General features: G+C 43.9%; 1 protein-coding gene across 1 annotated transcript; it reads left to right on the forward strand.

Annotated features, from left to right (window-relative positions):
- The first annotated feature begins 10,340 nt into the window (after positions 1 to 10,340).
- Positions 10,341 to 17,448, forward strand: rorb (RAR-related orphan receptor B). The gene is made up of 10 exons (XM_076269809.1): positions 10,341 to 10,359; positions 11,729 to 11,814; positions 11,964 to 12,105; positions 12,678 to 13,121; positions 14,282 to 14,403; positions 15,453 to 15,585; positions 15,862 to 15,969; positions 16,483 to 16,593; positions 16,837 to 16,949; positions 17,290 to 17,448. Exons 1-10 carry the CDS (start codon positions 10,341 to 10,343, stop codon positions 17,446 to 17,448), a joined length of 1,437 nt encoding a protein of 478 aa, XP_076125924.1.
- The last annotated feature ends 3,497 nt before the right edge of the window (positions 17,449 to 20,945 follow it).

A 20,945-nucleotide genomic window follows, 5' to 3' on the forward strand; every position in this document is an offset into this window, starting at 1 on the left:
ACACACGCACCCACACACACACACACTAACACACACACACACACACACACACACAAATGCTTGCACACACACACACATACACTTTCACTCTCTCCCTCTCTCTCTCTCTTTCTCTCACAAACACATACACACACACAGACACACACTCTCACACACACACACACACACACACATACACACTCACTCACATGCTCACACACAAACACACACAGACACAGATACATGGTTGCACAAAAGCACACATGCACACACTCCCACCCAATCAAAGACAAAGACCCACACATAAAGGCACAAACCCAGAGAGTCACACACAAGAGCTTGCCATTGATTTAGGGGATCTGCCGACCAAAGACAAAAAAAGATTCCATAGTAGTACTGCGCAACTGAATGGATGCATTCTTTGGAGGTTCCTCTCTGGGCCTTTGACTACATTTCATTTCTCCTGGTCTATTTTGAAGTTCATTATCTTCTTCTCACACTCTGTTACTAAACAGCACGTCTGCGTTGCTTATCTCTTATGCTGCCTGTTCCCATACTCTCCCCCCACACCTCTATCTCTATATGTCTTTCTCTATCTCCTCACACACAACACAAACTCACACGCACATATATACAGAGAGCACACATACACATGCACACACACACATACACGCACACACACACACATATTCAGAGACCACACATACACATGCACCCAAATACAGACATGCACACATGCACTGCACACACACTAACAACAAATACAAACATGCACACACAAACAAACACACACACACACACGCACATACAGAGACCACACATACACATGCACAAACACACACACACATACAGACATGCACACGTTCACACACACTAATACACATACACACAGAAACACACACATATGCAGACATGCACAGGTGCATACACACTAAAACACATACCTGCAAAGCGCGCACGCGCACACACACACACACACACACACACACACACACACACACACACACACACACATATTCAGAGACCACACATACACAGACATGCACACATGCACTGCACACACACTAACACATAAACATGCACACACAAACACACACAAACACACACACACACGCACATACAGAGACCACACATACACATGCACACACACACAGACACATACAGACATGCACACGTTCACACACACTAATACACATACACACACAAACACACACATACAAACATGCACAGGTGCATACACACTTAAACACATACCTGCAAAGCGTGCGCATGCGCGCACACACACACACACACACGCACACTTACTCTTGCTCTCCCGTGGCTGCCTCTCCTTTCCCTGTGTGTCCATCTCATTTATCTTGTGGCTGAAATAGCAACAGAGATGTCAGGTTACGTAACAGCAGCGCTGCAGACAGGAAACGTAGACGTGGATCCAGAGAGGGAGGCTGAGGGCAGCACAGCCTGGAGAGGAGAGGAGATGAGGAGAGGAGATGAGGAGATGGAAGAAGAGGAGAGGAGATGAGGAGAGAAGAGGAGAGGCAAGGAGACAAGAGGAGAAGACATGAGAGGAAAGGAGAGGTGAAGCTGGAGTTAAAGGCCATGGTGGAGATCAGGAATCTGTATCTCTTTCACCTCTCTCTCTCTCTCTGTGTGTCTGTCTGTGTGTGTGTGTGTGTGTGTGACGGGGGGCTGGGAGGGAAAGCAAGGAGTGGGAGGACACAAGCCCAACACCATCCATCCCTGACAACATGCTCCTTCCCTCAGGCTGAGTGGCTTACTAACCCACTTAAACAGTTTAGAGGCTCACACACACACACACACACACACACACACACACTCACACACACACACAGAGAAACCCAAGTGCGAACCATGTGGCCTAGCTGCTTTCAGCCCAAACAACACTAACTTTATTCACATGGGGACCAACAGTGAATGTTCTCATGTACTCTGTCTTTGGACCCCTTTGGTGCTTCTTTTCTTTATCGAACATGCTTCACGTCTTTACATAGTTGGCTAATCATACAGAACCTTTATGTATATGTGTGTACATTACGTTGCCAGAGTATGGTGGAATGCCTGCCTGCGTCGATAGGTGCTGTATACTACGTTTGTATGCCGCTCAGCAAGGTCAGAAGATTAAGGCGCTTGGTAGCGACTGGCACAATGATCTCATTTGTTGTCTATCGCCTGGCGATCCAAGGAATTGCTACTCGTGAAGGGCTGAGCAGGGGTTGATGGGTTCATCGAGGCGATGAAAGTCACTGGGGTCAAAGGGAGGGGCTTTAAAGGCTCAATGCAGGGGGAAAGGGAGGGGTAATAATCAGGGTCTCTGACCACTGGTTTGCTTTTCTTAAGTAGTAGTTACTCTGACACACAGGCAAGCAGAAAGGCATGCATGACATGACCCTTGTCATATACTGGCTTTATGTTGTCTCTATGTATGTTTTCTAATAGACTAATAACAATCCTTTTCCACGTATGGTTTTGCGTTATGTGATTCTGAGATCAGTTATTTTTCAGTGTGATTCTGTCAGTTATTTTTCAGTGTGGTTCTGAGATCAATTATTTTTGTTATTATATATGTATTTGTCTGCATGTGTGTATATGCATGTCAGTGTGTGTGTGTGTGTGTGTGTGTGTGTGTGTCATACCTTTAGATGTTGGCTTGTAGCCAGCAGGACCCCTTCTGCAGTCTCTCTGTGACGGCCTATCAGAGCGCAGAACAGCCATTCCTGTGTACGCCACAGCTGATGACAGCCCTACAGGGACACACTTTCGGCCAACACAAACACACACACACACACACACACACACACACACACACACACACACACATCATACCGAAATGCACAGAAACATGCCTGCACAGTGCGTGCACACACACACACCCAACACCAACGCAAATCTACAGACACAGTGAGGGTGGAGATACTGGGGGCTGACACATGAAGGCATGGCCATGTCACACACACACACACACACACACACATGAGGTGGCAGAACAGCTGACTGAGGAGAGGTCGGGATGCTCTCCCCCCTGCACTCCTGCGAGCCTAAGCAACATGATGCAATGCAGCCATGAAACTGAAACTAAAAACACAGTACACAAGAGTTGAGATGGTACAGGCTTTTCCATTTGGTACAGAGCACTGTAGCCCACGGGGCACAATCTGAAAGGCTTTGCCAGGAGCCATGGCTCTGAAACATGGATGAGGCCCTTCCCTCATGTCCAGGCCTCGTCCTGTTCACACTTATGCAACCACCCACCCCAGGGATGCATGTGTACCGGGTACAGCGACACCAAGTGGTCAGAATTAGCCACTGTGCCTTTGGGTTATCATGCACACTCACACACACATTTGTGTACGAGTTTAATCTGATGAAATGTTAGCATGTTCTTGTTAGAATGTAATGTTAAATCATCCCCATTTGCTGTTGACTGCCACTGTTGGTTCACCTCAGGCCCTTAAAATATAGCAGGTGGATAGACTTTATTGCACACACACACACACATGCACACCAATCCCAAAGCTGAATGCTAAATTAACATCATTATCATTGCCATTACTATAAAGTGACACCGAGTTTTAGACTCCTCATTGGATTCTTTCCTTGGTGTGTGTGTGTGTGTGTGTGTGTGTCAGACTCTCTACGCATATGTGAATATACTTATATGCATGCATGTGTGTATGTCTGCATGTGTTATCATGTCTCTGAGTATATGCTGGCTGAATTGAATTATGGCAGCGCTCCTAGCCACTTTAACAAAGCTCATTAAGGAACTATTTAGAGAGTGGAAGCCCCAGAGACTGAATGGAGTGCCTCATATCATTAGGAATCAATTAGCCCACTGCACGTGCCTTTCTTCTTACACACACACACACACACACAAACACTGAGAAATGTAGAGACATACACACACTCAAGCACAATTAGACCTTCATATGCACACACACACTCAAGCATACATTAACACATATAGACCTACAGAAGCAATATCTTTCTCTGATATTCTGTGCCAGTCCCGTCACCCACTACTGAGCGAATTATGTGAGCTGGACATGATGTTCTACAGTATGTTGGTCAAGTAAGGACTGCGGTGATGATGATGTACTCATGGAGGTCTATCAGCGTGTCTGTTCCTCCATAACTTGAATTTATAGCTAGCATGGTTGATGGATGGAAAATTACCACACAGTTCCTCTCAGTTCATTTCTCTGCTTTCTGGATGTTGAGGGGCTGCATTCATGCTACTGCTAACGTAACTACTGCAACTTATGTTGGTGTTGACTCAATTCTAGTTTTCACATATTCAGATCTTTGCAGACTGTGCTAACAGGATGCATGAAGGTGTGTTGATGGCAAATGGTCATGACTGCTATTTATGCTAAGCCGTGTTGACGCATGTAGTTAGTAATAACTGTGTTAATAACTGAGTGTCGCAGCCGAGGAGCGTGAAATGTGCTTTTTAATTATTGGGCACTAACCTAACCAAACGTATTGCAGCAGACCTGAGCAGCAACATTGACAGCGCTAACTGTTAGCCGTGCTGACTGAGCTGTCACCAGGTCCCCGTCCTTTGAGCAGATTGAGAGGGCTGAGCTCCTCTTAACCAAGGAATCGCCAGCGCTGCATTCCCCATTCTTATGTAACCTGTGGGTGGATCACCGTACCTGCCTGCTGCCACACAGGTGTTGTAGCTCTCGCTTCTCTCCTCCTCATCTCATCCCATGAGGATGGAACCACACAGGCATTTAGCTTCTGCGTTTATTCTCCATTAGCATTCAGCATTAGCATAGTTAGCATATGGACACCATGGCAACAAGGCTCCCGCCCACACTGCTGTCATCTCTTACGGTGTTTACCCCAAACAAGCCCAGAAGTGATAGACGCCACAACCATGGATAATGACAGACTGATGAAAGAGGGGTTTGGGTTTTAGGAGAACTGGAATGCCGGGGGTGTCCCCCTGCCCGCCCGAGAGCTTACTGGCAACACTTCCTGTTGGGACGTCATGGCAACGCGAATCATCGTTTTGACAACCAGACGATAGGAGCCTCCCACCAGCAAGCTGGGAGAGGTGGTGGTCGTCCTGGCAACTGTGCTGCAGTTACGGCCATCGCCTTATTCCACATGACAGGTCGACGCAGCCAGGCCCAGCGGCCCTGCACACACACACACACAAAGCAAAGCAAACCCACACTAAAATACATTAATGATAGTAGTCCATAGTTCACAGGACAACAAATATAATCATTAATATTTAATTGCCTAACATTTCAAAACACTGCTCAATAAATGTTAGCACTGCTAACACACAAACACATGCACGCACACACATACACACACACACACACACACACACTTGCACAGCACACAATGAACACAGCCATGGTAATCACAAACACACACACAAATGCAGATTGACAGATTAATCCCCATGAAGCCTGTTTGAGCCTCAAAACACACACATGCTCATAGAGTTTATCAGGTGCAAACATAAACATAATCTCAACATTACACACATACACACAAACAAGCACACTTGCTCTCTCTGACACACATACACTTTATATTCAACTTTAATTTATCAAAAACTGTATGTGAGACAGAAAAAAAAGAAAAAAAAACAGGTGCAGAGAGGGACAGTCCAAAGATCCATAATTTGTCCAGTTCTAGCTGGATGATAATCTCCATCCCAGCAGACCAGATCATTCCTAATCTATAGGGATTAAGCTCTGGAAATAATGTGGCCACATCCAGCTCTCCATTCCGACATACTCTGCTTTTCATTTCCAATTTGTCCCTGCCCCTCCAGGAACAAGTGCAGGGACAGAGTAACAATAGAATGAGATTAGTAGAGAGAGAGAGAGAGAGAGAGAGAGTAAAAAACAGAGGAGGTAGAGGAGGAGAAAACAAACAACACAGACACTGAAACCATTCAAACTCGATTTCCACGGAGATACTTTCAGGCGGCGCTAGCAGGCCGGGGTTGGCCGACAGAAGCAGCAGGTCTGACAGTGTACAGATCAGGTTAAAGCAGAGCATTTAGGTAAAAGGCTGTAAATACAGACTTGGTTGGCATTTTTAAAGTGTTGGCACAGTAGGCATGCCTTATTCTGATTGGTCCAGGATTTAAGTGACAGCACAGACAGGAATCAGGAGAGTGGTTTTAAAACATCAACATGAAAAAAAAATACCATTGTAGTGTTTGTCAAATAGAATGGGTCTACATTGTAACAATGCTAACATTCCCCTTGTGAATATTGATTTACAGCCTTACTGTTGCAGTTTCCTACACCAATATCAATGCTGATTGTTTGACATGAAACTGAAGGAATGTTGGATTTTCACAGAATGTTCTGAGCAGTGAAATCATTACTTTACACAATTATTCACGTAGCATAATATGCTCTACACTACACATAAAGGTATTTATGGCCACAAAGCACTAACAAAGGCAGGTTATACACATTACTGCACACAATAAAACACAGGCACATGTGGCATACTTAGCCAGGGTCCAGTCAATACTGCCTCGGCCCAGCAAATAAGTGGCCTGTTTTCCGTGCGGCTAAAAATAGACAGCGGCTGTTAATGACCATTTTTTGTTGACGCACTTTTTCACAATGGTGTCGAGCTTGTCTGTGCCCCACCCCCTTTCCCTGTTTCTCCTGTCCACTAAATCTGCATTGGTCCTCTGACCCAGTTTGATGCTGGCCTGGCACTGGTGGAAGTGGGTCAGCACTGGAACCGGTCCTGTGGCCTTTAACCTGAGTCAGCGGCACAGAACCCCTCGTTCCTTCCACCGAAGGCCCATTTGTCCCCCCCATTGTGTTCAGCTGATGAATTGGAGAGACGGCAATTTTCGAAAGAGCATCTGTCATTTGTGCCGCATCTCCATCTCTCTGGCCATAACAGCCAGGGAATAGAGGCTTCGCTGCGGGTCTGCTTTGTGTGTGAGTCTAGGGGTGGTCCCCACTTCCCCAGTCTCATAAATAAGAAAAAATCTTTACTAGAGATGCACCGACTGCAATTTTTTGGGGCGATTCCGATTTCCGATTTTTCATAGAATTTGACTTTCCGATACCGATTTTAGCCGGTTCTAACCACTTTACAGCACACACAAAGAAGAGTTATGTTCTATCTTTTCTTTAATAGAACACGTTAATATAGACATTCATTTCACACATTAGCTAATATATAAACGCACTATTATGGATTTGTTTCCTTCTCACATCCAATATCCAACTAAAATACAAAAACTATTTTCATGATACATTTGAACATGCTACCATGGAACATATTTTCATATGCATTAATGCATTTATGGGAGGGCAAGAGAAAAGTGGGAGTATCACGCAAACTCAGGGAAGGAGAAGTGCTAATAGCGATTGATTAGGTGCTCAGCTGTATGAAAAGCGCGCGTCTGTTTTGCGATGAAAAACATCAATCAAAATTGCGTCAATTATACGAACTTTCAGAGACAGCTGATTCAGTATTCAAAGCATCGGTTTTCATCATTGTAGGCTACGATGTCAAAAGCAACTTTAACTTTCGTTTTCCTTTCTAATAGGCTATCGTTTGTTCACTTTCACAACATCCACTTCCCAATCTGCTAGACTAGGGTATTAAGGCATAGCCTAGCCCTAGTCTACGTGCAGTAAATAGTTTGAGTATTTTTTTAAGTGGAGTAGGCTACTACTAGGCCTACTGTATGTCGCTGCTTGTTGACATCTTATTTTCATGTAGCCTATAATTGCTAAACTTTGATTATTTTTAATGTCGCAATTGGTTAATTCCATTCAGCTGCGCTTGTGTTTCAGCTGTGGGCATGCAATTAGCAGCAGGGACTGGCGGTGATGTGCGCTGTTTATGTAGCCCAATGAAGTGACAGCTTAGTAAATTCTACACAATATGGCAAAGCACATTGTTCGCTTTCTGCGCATAGAAAAATATTAGCACTTTCTTTGTACTGTACATCCAGCTCTGAGTTTTGGCCTTTGCTAGCTTCTTCAAACTTTGCAAACTCACCTGGGTGATGTTGTTTGAAGTCCTGCGCGTGAGTGCATTTGACCGGCATAAAATCGGCATGTCTCAGACTGACCAGCTGGTCGCCAGTCATGGCCGATCACGTGAAAATCGGCCGGTTCCGGTCACCGGCCGATCAATTGGTGCATCTCTAATACCTGTGCAGGGAAGGCAGGAAGAACAGTTACATGTAAGAGTGGTCAATGATGGGGCATTTTTATCATCCTACATCCCTTAATAAGACCACAGGACCTTTACTTAAAAAAACAAATCAGTGTAGTTTCTTTGTTCTTAAATTGACATAGGCTACATTTTATTTTTTAAATCCCAATAAAGAGGGGAACATGTGAAGTCTGACTCTTGTGTATTATATATTTTGTACAATGAAAAGCTTCACAAAAAGGGTTATGAAAGACTGCACTGTACCTCGGACCTTACATCTTATCCTCCTCTTGTGAGTCCACTTGAGGGACTTGTCTGGAGTGGAGGTCCTGCAGCAGGCCATTACAGAGTGCTTTCATGTCGAAGAGAGCAAACGGCCCAGAGAGAGCCAGGCAGAGGACACGGGTCAAGAGAAGGCAAGGCAGAGTGATCAAGGAGTCAGGGTTACAGGACGCTCACTAGGAACACGTTTCTGCTCTCGGCCTGCGTGAGAGTGTGTGTGTGTGAGAGAGAGTGTGTGTGTGTGACCTGGAGGAGCTCTGTACCAGTGGGGGTCCAGCAGTCAGTCACCAGGTGTGAAGAAAAAAGTAGCCGGCTCTGGAGGAGAGAGACAAAGCCATCGCTCGCTCGCTCGCTTGCACACCCAATCACACGCATGCCCTTCAGTCTCTCTGCTGTGAGGTCACAGAGGGTGGAGAAGGATGGGGAGTGAGCGAAGGGACAGAACAAACTGACTTGCCAAGGACAGTTGCAGAATGACTAGCTTGGTTGACTGACTCTGAACCGGGCTGACTGGGTCAGACCACCTAACAGGTCTGGATCAGGTCCCTAGATCTGCTTGATTTTGTCCTGGTCTGACAGCTTCTTTGTATGTATTTAAATAGATTTATCGACAAAACAGCTTAGTATAAGTATTATTAGAGCTGTGCATCAATGCATGCATTGAATGTTTCCAATCTAGCTGAATAATGAACTTTGCAATCTAGTTGAATTATTGAAGTATTGTTAAAAGTAGAAATCTACTTCAGTGAATTTACTATTGAAAAAAGAAAGAAAGAAAAAATAGCAATGTAGCATTCTGTCCTTAGTGTGTATGCACAAATAATATAGAGCCTCTAGAAATATTTCTCTTTCTTTTAAGTCATGTCTTATCTGCTAGAATAGAATCACCAACAGTCTGTGTTGCCAGAGGCAAGGGCAGTATCCATGTCCTTTTAATACCCTTGAACTGTTCACTCAGAAATAGCCCGTGTGACCAAAAGAGACTAGCGATTCTACTGCAATGTAAAAGCTAACAGTGAAAGCTGAGCCCACTTTTCTAAATCTAGGGATACCTATCTAAATCTTTTTATACATAAAAAAAAACTCATGTTTGTAGACAGTGATAGAAAACATGCTAGCTTTAGCATCACTGAGATTAATACATCAGGCCCTCATAGGCCATAGACTGTGATGCTAATGCTATTGCACAGTCAAAGATAGGAGAGACTGGAAATCCATCTAAATCCCATCTCTAAGAAAAACCTTACCATAAGGCCTGAGAGGTGTGGGTTGTTGAGTTCACACAGTCACACTGACAGGGCTCAGGACCACCCCCCACCCCAGACACCTAGCAAGGGGCTTAACCCAGAGAGGGCTAAGGGGCAGTGGGAATGGACGGTCGTGAGATGTCCAGACCCAGACCCTTAATCAGCAAGTCCCAACTACGATGGACATGTCTGTCTGCAGACTCTGCACTAATCCCATTATGTCGCATTGAAGACACACACATTGGAAAAACAACACATAGATACATCAACACATGCATAGAATGTGCAATACACACAGAATATTTTTTTTAAAAATCTGAAGGACAGCCATGATGTGAGGATTATCTCACACCTTCATTTCCACTTACTCACTCAGTCACTCTCGCTCTCATACGCAAACACACACACGCACACACAATATTACTACATCGGCTTATCCAGACTAACCAGCGATCCACGCACACTTTGCCAGCACATTAAATATTAGGAACATGCGCAGGGGCTCCTACCTCAGGGAGCATGCGCAGACACACATACACACACTCAGAGCGCAGTTAGGGCACCACGGTGTTCCTGTCCCAGGTGTGTGTGTATGTGAGAAAGAGAGTGTGTATGTGTGGTGCTCCTGTCATAAAAATGAAAACGGATGTTGTAGGTAAGCGGAAGGTTTTGTCATTGTAGTTTTATACATTTGTGCATATCTTCAGGAATAGATGACGGCAACACTAAACATAGCAACTAGCTTTGTGTAAACTTTTGTGTGATTTAGTGAGAGTGCAGGGCCACTGTGTGAGCTAGGTGTTTGTAAGTTTTGTACATGACATTGAATTTCAATAGCCATTTCAGCAGTCTCACCTTTGCTCCTTGCTTTCATACTAGCAGTGCATTTTAACGAAATGTCTTTGTTGCATTTTAATGCATTTAAACCATATTTAGTGAGAGTTGTGAGCACACATACTCCTCCTAATTGCAGAGGTTGAACAACCAGACCAGAAGCTGGCAATTTGCATTTGCATTCCTCTCCAGTCCAAAATGTGTGTTATTTGAACATTTGCTGCTCCCATGGTTTGTACAACACTTTAGCTTAAAGTTGGAACATGGCATTAGTGGGACAGATGAATGTGGGTTCTGTGCGGAAAGATTAATTGGGAATTGCTGCATCAGATAAGCCATTACGGAGCATAGAGAGGGAGGGAGAGAGAGGGAGAGAGAGGGAGAGCAAGCGCGTGTAGAAATAATTTTAGGATTAGATTGGGTGGCTAATCTCTTTATGGTGAGTGTGCAGTCTCAGCAGGGCCATGGGTTTCTCTCTCTCTCTCTCTCCATCTCTTTCTCTTACCTCCAACTGGCACAGACTGGCAGTGAGTGTCTCATTTCTCGGACGTCCTTTTTTGTCTTCCTCTTTTTGCCAATAACAAAAAAAATGGTACACAATCCTCCCAATGTGTACCACCACAGCACACACAGCAGGCAGTTCCCTGCTGTTCAGTTCTGTGGTACTTCTATGTAGGTATGTTCTCTGTAGAAATGATTACGGTCAAATGATCTTTTTCCTGTACAATGTGAACTGGAATCAGATCCAATAGGTCTATATTTATAATCGCATCATAGTATAAAACTCTGTTCATCTAATGGGGGTTGAGTTTCCAAATGACTTCCGCACTGAAAGCCTGGCTAGTAATAATACAGGAGCAGAATTGTAGCAGATTCACTCAATTCCTCAGTAGTGCTTCGATGTATGTTCATCTGCTTTCCCTCTCTACAGCCATGCTGTCCGTAATTTCCCTTAATGGTCAAATAACGAATGTCAAAATGTCAGAATGTCAAAACGCTCGCCTCTCTGGTCACAACTGGGCATCTTTTGTTCACCTCTCGGCAGGAATGGGGCTGGGGTCAGTTGAAAGTGCTGCTGTGTTAAAGTGGCCTTTCAGCACAACACAGCTGGGACTTATTAGCCCCAGATAGCCATTGCATAACTCACTCACTCACTCTCTCTCTCTCTCTCCTCCTTGTCTCCCCTAAAGCCCAAATTGAAGTTATACCATGCAAAATCTGCGGGGACAAGTCATCAGGGATCCACTATGGAGTCATCACATGTGAAGGATGTAAGGTAAGGGAAGCCTCCAGTTCTCCCTCCCTCTTCACTAGGCTCCTACAGGAGTAAATGTTTGTATGATGAACTCTTTTCAGGCTCTGTCAAAACACCCTCTTCCTCACTTTCTCTCTCTCTGTCTTTAATACTTTTCCGGAACTTTCTAGGGCTTCTTCAGGAGAAGTCAACAGAACAACGCCGCATACTCCTGCCCACGGCAGCGCAACTGCCTGATCGACCGGACCAATCGGAACCGATGCCAGCACTGTCGGCTGCAGAAGTGCCTGGCGCTGGGCATGTCCAGAGACGGTGAGCGAGACCAGGGGTCACTGGGGAGATGGAGACAGGCAGCGGGGTTCAGTCTGGCAAAGAGATCGACGCCGGCGGTCAGAGTGTTCCCGGCGCAGTCATCCAGACGGGCACATGCTTCATGATCCAGTCCAGCAGACAGACAGAGAGCCCTGACAGACAGTCTGAAGGCTTTATAGAGCATTGAGTGGGAATGTACAGCCACTCACAAATAAATGTTCTAATTCACAAGCCCCTTACTAACAAATCATTAGTTTGTGTCTGAATGAAATCTATCAATTTTGGCTCATGGGGGAGCAGTGGTACAATTGGCCTCTGCCTCGTCCACGCCAAATGTGTCCAAGTGCCCACAGGGACTCGTCTCACAGTTGTTTCCCAACCCCACCTCATCTTTCATTTTACAGCCACAGTATAATCATCAAGAGCAGAGGACAAAAAACAAGCAGTCTTACCCTTTATGTATATACTGTATTACTGTATTAACACATGGTTCCATAAACTGACAGTATTAAATGTTCCCCTTGTCTGTCTCCTGTTCCTCCTGTCTGTCTCTCTTCCCGTCTGTCCCTCAGCGGTGAAGTTTGGCCGCATGTCCAAGAAGCAACGCGACAGTCTGTACGCAGAGGTGCAGAAGCACCAGCAGCGTCTGCAGGAGCAGCGGCAGCAGCAGACGGGTGAGGCTGAGGCGCTGGCACGCGTCTACTCCAGCGGCCTGACCAACGGCCTGGGGGCCCTAAACCACGAGCTGGCCGGCGCCTACGCCAACGGACACCTCATCGACATGCCCAAGAATGGCCAGAACGGCATTGGCGGTGGCGTCCCCAACGGGCCGGCCGGCGGGTTCTACGGCATGGACTCGACCCAGCCTTCGCCGGACCAGTCGGGTCTGGACATGGCCGGCATGAAGCAGATCAAGCAGGAGCCCGTCTATGACCTGACGCCTGTGCCCAACCTCTTCAGCTACGGGGCCTACCAGGATGGCCAGCTCACGCCGGGAGTCTCTATGAGCGAGCTCGGTAAGCTGCAATCTGTCTGTAAGGTCTGCTCTTTACTGGAGCACAAGAGCTGCTCAAAAATGGAAATAAAAGACAGGTCAATTTGACACATAGGCCTACACGCTGCTCTCACATGATGTAGCAAGTTCCACTGTTCCACTTCAGTTGTGCATCCAGTGTAGCCCTGATGTGGCACTGTTTATTTAATTCTGCTAATTCGGCTAGTGCTAATCTAAAGTGTTTGCAAGAGAGGTTTTGCGAATCAGATTTGTTTGCAGCTTTACTGTGGTCTCAACAAAAGGCACTGTTTATGTGATTCTAGTGGTGGTTGTGAAATACTCGTCTTAAATGAATCTGCTTGAGTTGTTGTTATGTCATTATGGTTACACAGAAACAAACTAGACTAGAAACAAGATGATGAGCCAATGAAATGACACAGTCTATACATTGCGTCAACCGTAATCATAAAGGAAGCCTTGCACGAGCTGAGGCGATGAGTCATAGTCACAAGCCTTCCGTTTCGTTGCTATCAGACTGGCTTAGCATCTGACTGGTAGCCGCCTGGCTTAGCGTCAGATTTGCCCAGTCCGATTTTAACCCTTTTGAGGTTTCAGGCTGTGAAAATGATCATAGCTGCAAACCTTAGATGTCACAAATAATGATGTAAGAATGGGGCACAATTGTATTTTTTATCCTAAGGCTGGCTTGATACTATGGTCTTATGATGGTTTTACATAGTTTAAGTAAGTCTTGTATTTAGATTATTGAAGTACTGGCTTGCTAAGAATTGTTTCTGTAAGTTTTGTATGTTGTAACCATAAACTAATTGGAACCTTCCAAGAAGGCCGGATCAAAGAAAACTGAATACTCTGAACACACAACAAGTCCTTCTTAATTTCACTTAAAATAATTAACAGATTAATCGACTGTGAAAACAATCGTTAGTTGCAGCCCTAGTCCCCACATTGATTCCTGCAACTGGTCCTGGCAAATTGTGCTACTATGACCTTAGTGACCTATGTTTTATAGAAGAAAATGTTGGCACTTCAATACATCTTTAATTTGGGGGTATGTGCATTTGGGTGCTATGCACAGTGTGCCTGTCTCTGTGTGTGTGTGTGTGTGTGCCCTTTGTGTGTGTTTGAAGTCTTTTCACACTACCGTGTCTCCCTCTCACATAGATCGCATTGCTCAGAACATCATAAAGTCTCACTTGGAGACTTGCCAGTACACGGCCGAGGAGCTGCAGCAGCTAGCGTGGCAGACGCACTCCTATGAGGAGGTCAAGATGTACCAAAGCAAGGTGCGCTCTAGCTCTGTCTCTTTGTGCATCACCAGACCTTCTATCTCTATTTCTGTCTCCTTGTCTTTCACACCCCTCCCTCTCCTGAGTGAGATTATTTTGCCTGTGAACGTAGCACACCTATGTGTAGCTCCAACCCACCCAGTAAGTCCCACTCAGCAGAGAGGTCATTAAATGTTGGTCTTTGGGCCCTGCAGTCTCCTCATTAAGCCTCTGCTCTCACAGCAGATGTAAATGTAGCCATCGTGTGCAGATAAAGTGATGCTGATACCAGTCAAGGTGAAGGAGAAAGAAGAGGAGAGAGAGAGATCACAGGTGGGGGGTAGCGAGGGAAGCTGACTTTAGCCATCCGAGGAAGTGAGGACGGAGCGTAAGCAGCAAAGGGGAAGGGGAGGGGGAGCACCGTGGCACCGTCTCTTTCATTTCCCTGTGTCAAATGGATTAGGACTAATTACAGAGAAACCCTTTGAAATGCCGTCTATGGAGATTCCCCTTACAGGGAGAAATGACGGCGCACACAAAAGCAATTTGCTGATATCATATTTTTGGTGCTTTTCTGACTGCACTATATGGGTATTTTATAAATGAAAAAACTTTACAGAATTTACACTTTTTCTTTGTGGCACTTTTTGTGTGACGAACAGTGAAAAGCCTCATAAAAAACTATCACTGTTCTTTTATCGCTAAATTAAAGGCTTGTATCAAAGGCCCGACTTGATTCGGGTTGCGGCACAATTATCGCTCCACAATTCAACTTGTAAAATGTCCCCTCAAAGAAAGCCATCTCATATTTGATCCTAAGATCCTAGTTTCCTTTATGTTGTATGACTTTACGTTATATCTTAGGACTAAGGTGCTTTAGATATTTTACAGATTTATAAGAATCAAACATTTAAAGCAAAATTAGTTACAATTTTGTCTTGGGTTCTAAGAAATATATACAGTACTTTTTTTCCTGGGTTTACCTTACTATAGTGTTTCTGCTATCACCTTGCGCTGCTTAAGTTAACTTTGTATGTATGTGTGTGTGTGTGTGTGTGTGTGTTTAGACGCGAGAAGCCCTGTGGCAGCAGTGTGCGATTCAGATCACCCACGCCATCCAGTACGTGGTAGAGTTTGCCAAGCGCATCACAGGCTTTATGGAGCTCTGCCAGAACGACCAGATCCTGCTCCTCAAGTCAGGTGAGCAGGCACAGCTAGTGAGATCCATCATAAAAAGAGCCATTGAACTCAGTGTTAAGGAATGTTTTTAACCTAAAGAAAGAAGGATGTCTTAAACATTACAGTATTTTTTGATTAAGTACTGTAGGATAGGGGAGAACAATTGCAACCAGTACTTTTGGAGATGAATATTCCTAATTCAGGGTAGTTTTACCCTTGATTTCAGTTTACAGGTGAGTTATATCATTAACCCTTTTCGATTCTTTTCTTTCCCCTTCTGCTTTTACCCTCTCTCAGGGTGTCTTGAGGTGGTACTGGTCCGAATGTGCCGGGCATTCAACCCTCTCAACAACACTGTGCTGTTTGAGGGGAAGTATGGCGGCATGCAGATATTCAAAGCACTAGGTACAATTATCACATTTACCCATCTGATCTTTAACCCATAGCTGCTGATCTGTAATCTCTAATGCAGCTTAGTGCACCTCGGGGCGCCTCAAGGATTTATTTGATAATGTCAAATTTGTAAAAATGTTCCAGTATTTTTTTTTTATCTGGTAAAGGCATAGTTCTCAATTCTGGTGAAAGGTTGTTGATATTTCAGTTCAACAGCCAATCAAATCACAGCCCTCCCCTTGTGCCACTTGGATAGAATTGTGAATGGTTTGGTCTGAGCCACTTTCTTAATTTCCCTTTTTACAAAAGTATACATTTCCCATGTACACACCATGAGCATCTGGAATTATCTCAAATTTGACAAAAAAAATGATTGGATTATAATTGTAGACAACGACTTTAAGTCATTAGTTTGTTCTGTTCTCACTAGTCACTAGTTTGTTCTGTTCTCACTAGTCACTAGTAAGTTCTGTTCTCAACACTGCTCAAAAATCTGACTGGTCTTCAACCTTCTTGTCTTTGCAGGCTGTGACGATTTGGTGAGTGCAGTCTTTGACTTTGCCAAGAGCCTGTGTTCTCTACAACTGACAGAGGAGGAGATAGCGCTCTTCTCGGCAGCCGTCCTCATTTCCACAGGTCAGTGCCACGTTTTACTCTTATACGGTCTCCACGATGGACATTTTCTCTTCCTCGTTTGTTTCAATTCATGTACACAAGGGTGTAAAGCGTGTAAGTGGCTGGACAGTGGTTTGTTGGCAAATAAATGTATAAATGTGTGTACAAGCTTACCGTATGCCAAATATAGGGAATGGGTCATACTATGTATAAATCATCACAAGGTAATTCATGTGTAAAAGTGAACATGTGTGTGTGCTGCAGATCGGCCATGGCTGATGGAGCCTAGGAAGGTCCAGAAGCTCCAGGAGAAGATCTACTTTGCTCTGCAGCACATCATGCAGAAGAACCACATGGATGAGGACGCTCTTGCCAAGGTACAGTAGGGTGCAACCCAAGGGCTTCATGCCAAAGCCATAAGCCAAACTACCGAAAGAACTACTACTACTATGGATGAGATGGCCTGAAAGTTTATATGGATGATGTATTTATTTATCGCTCTGCTAACTTCATTCATCTAGATAAATGCTCATTTAGATTCTGATTTAGATTAATTAGATTTAGATGCCTCTAGATAAATCCGTATGAAAAACCTGAAGAAACTTGTTAACATAGACATTCATTTTGCGGCTGTATTATTCATTCATCTATTTGAACTGATTTGGAAAAAAAAAATCAACACATGCTCTCCTTCATCCTCTCCTCCCCCGGTTGCAGCTGATTGGCCGAATCCCCACGTTGGCTGCCCTGTGCACATTGCACACCGAGGAGCTGCAGGCCTTCCAGCAGCTCCACCCAGAAACGGTCAATGCCCTCTTTCCCCCACTCTACAAGGAGCTCTTCAATCCCGACGCCTCTGCCGTCCTGCCCAAGTGATCCCCTCCCCTCCCCCCTCTCACTCACAGTAAAGGGGTGAGGAGGGAGGTGGGATGGGGTGGGGCGGTCATCGCTAGAGGTCCACGATCCTCGGCGCGAGCTGGGTCATAACTGGACCAGACTGGACTGCCCTGAGGCACTGGCGGGATAGAGGGATAGAGAGGAAAAGAAGAAGGAAAAGAAGAAGAAGGAAAAGAAGACGACGATATGAAACCCTGACCCAGCCCGTTCGCTACAGCACCAGAACAGAACAACAGCATCCCCGGCATCTCCAGCCGCTTGTACGGAAAAACAAACACTAGGAATGTCCTGCACTTAAATCCGATCCTATTCACCGATACAGTTTAAAGAATGTATATAGGCACCCACAACAGGAGGGGCTTTTCCAGAACTGACCAGAAAATGTACAGACTTTAGAGCCATTTTAAACTGTCTTTTAATTGGGTAAGTTGTATTGTTTCTTTGACATCTCTTTTTTATACATTATTGTGATATTAAAAAGAGGGAGAGGGTTGAATTCAAGAAGCTAATATAGTTCTTCTCTAGTACAGAGCGGTACTCCAGTATTACTTGTTGTTCTGTTCATATTTTAGTCCTAATTTAAAAACAACGGTAGCCTAAGAGGCTGGTGACTTGTCTCTGTGTTTCTTGCTTTTTTGTTCAGTAATTGTATGTGTACAGACTTTGTGTTGCGGCTTGGAAAGACTAAGGAGACAAGAGGGGAAAGATGTAGATTGCTGGTTGGGAACATGGAAAAGCCTTGTCTGGGCTCTGTAGATATGTATAGTTGGTACCACTTTGATGACAATAGGAAAGGATGTAAAGGATTTTTAAAGTAAATGAAGACATTTTTTCCCCTATGGAGATATATAAAGATATTATATATATTTTACAAAACATAAAGGATTATGGCGGATTACCATCATTTCAATCAATTAATGGTGGCAGTAATGACATCTAGTAAGACAACTGCTGCTTAACAATCATGACCTATTTGCATAACATTGAAGGACCTCAGTCTTGATGCTGTCTCTTCACCCTCTTTATGTTCCGTTGCCCCGTCAGAAAAATCAGTGACTTGCAGTGTCATTGGACACAAGCCTACAAGCTTAAACTTGACATAGCAAACATATTCAATGGCAGATCACTGAAATGTTTTGCACATAGTTCAATTTTGATCTCATCTTGTGCTACTTAAAAGATAACGATTCTTACTTAAAGCAATAATATTGAGAATAACAATACTTACTGTCTATCTTCATAGTAGTCATACACACATACATGAGTCTCAATACAGTATTTTTAAGGTCGGATACAGTAAGAAACTGTAGCACAATAAGAACTTTGCGTGTACTGTTTACAAGTACTGCAAGGCTTCTTTTTTCATCCACAATCTCCTGTCATTCATCTAACGTGACAGACATGGAAATTATATTTTTAAAATTGAAATGTATAAATATAATATTCAAATGATTTCCACAGCATAATTTGGTTAGTCCTGCAAAACTGTCCACCAAGGGCTGCCCAATGGAATCTATTTATGTATTCATGTACGCAGTCGACCAAATAAGAGTGTGAGCTGTTTGCTTCTGAGTGGTGATGGCGTATTGGCTATCCGTAGCATTCCTGCTGCCCATTCGCAGTTTGTTTGGATGAGCTGCTCCTGAGAGCAATTTTCTATGCACGCACCTACATCAGTTGGTTGGGCAAGTGCAGGCTGGACACCCTACTGTGGAATACCCATAGTCATAAACAATTTTCAATAAAGAAAACTGATATCTTAAGGGGCACTCCAAGAGACATTCCACATTGAGACAATGTTGAGATGCAAGGGACAAAGAACACTATACTATGAGCTTCTGCAGTTTACAGTGGCAATATATTTCTAATTCTCTCCTTATAGTAAGCTGTGATAGACAATCACTTAGTAACCATACTCTGTATTATTTATTTAATGTTAGTAATACAATATTTAACTGAAGTTTCTTTGCATGTGTGTGAAAGCATTTCTGGATAATGCAATAGAACTGCTGTACACTGTGGCCACCATGAAGAACTGCTTTTAGTCCCGGGACATTCATTTTGTCTTGGCAGAGGGGAGCGCTAGGTTGTTCACCTATGTTCTCTCGTGTTGGATTTACTTTTCTTTGTTCAGTGAAGGCAAATGGTTGGGTCAGAGCCCAGTTGACAGGCCATTAGCGCAACAGCAGCACATGGTTTAAAAAGCACTAAATCCTACCAGTAGAGAGTGTGGCTGTGAGGATAGTTGTTACCTGTGGAAGAACACAGGGGAGGCTGATGAGAAGAGCTGTCCTTAAATTTAGATTTTTCTGGAAGTTTTTCTCAACTTGATTATTTAGTTATTGCATGGTGTATTCGTTGAGAAGCTTAGCCCACTTAAGGCACACATACATGTTAAAATATATCAAGAAATGTTTATATTGAAATGAACAAATTATGCAATTTGAGATGTACTTAATATGAAGGACAATGGGACACCATTACGAAGGACGTACAATAACTTGTAATTGTTTGAGCCATTGACTTGATCTTGAATGACGTTTTCTTTTACTTTATTCGTTTGGGCAACAAGCCACTCCACATGTGAAACCAAGAGCAGACAAATCTCACAGCCTGTGTCAAGAAACATCCTGGAGAAAGTCAGTGACCTGTTAAAAAAGACAATCACCTCTTGATGCACTGCAAAGCATCTGTCTCAGGGAATTCTCTTTTATTATTTTGAAAAAAAGAGAGAAATATTTTAAAATATGAACATTTTGGGAAAATAAAAAAAATACTTGGCAAAAAAACAATGTTGAATACCCAGACAAGGCTTATGTGGTATATGTATGTTTGTGAGTGTGTCTGTGTGTGTACTGGTCTAGGTGGACATGCTGAATTCACTGTCTGGATATGGTCTTTTACCCCACTAGCTCAGTGTAAATATCAGTTTTATGGCATATAATATAAATATTAAACACTTAACACGGGATATCCACATTTTTGCATTCCTCTCCTGAAGAGACCATTAAAGGCTGCTGTCAGTTTTTAAGTTAGAATATAGACTATACAGTGTGCCGATAAGGCCGTTCAGTTATCACGTGCAAACGAAAGACAGTGGATTCAGCTAAAATCTAATTTCCTTATGAAGTGGATTGTTTTTGTTTTCTATTTTTGAAAAAAATTGACTGTGAATTGAGGAAGGGGGGACAGTTGAACGCTGTTAGATACTGTAGCAATAACTGAAAGCATTTACTACTGTCATGTTTGCATTCTAAGATTATTTTTTAATTTTATTATTATTATAATTATTATTATATGACTATTAGCGTATTGTTGTTCAGTTATCTTTGCATGCTGTTTCATGACGCCAAGATGTTTGGGGGCTTTTGTGTTTCTCTCCTCACGTGACGCAGTGGGTGGGAACGGGTTGGGGATATTTTAATCTGAATGTTACCGGGTAGTGTTCAGTGTGTGCTACTGAATGCCTCTTGCCC

This window comes from Alosa pseudoharengus, unplaced genomic scaffold (assembly GCF_046254945.1).
Source record: "Alosa pseudoharengus isolate Yale_2024_CS ecotype anadromous, Long Island Sound unplaced genomic scaffold, YU_APseudo_1.1 YU_APseudo_1.1_scf_6, whole genome shotgun sequence".
Classification (NCBI taxonomy): domain Eukaryota; kingdom Metazoa; phylum Chordata; class Actinopteri; order Clupeiformes; family Clupeidae; genus Alosa; species Alosa pseudoharengus.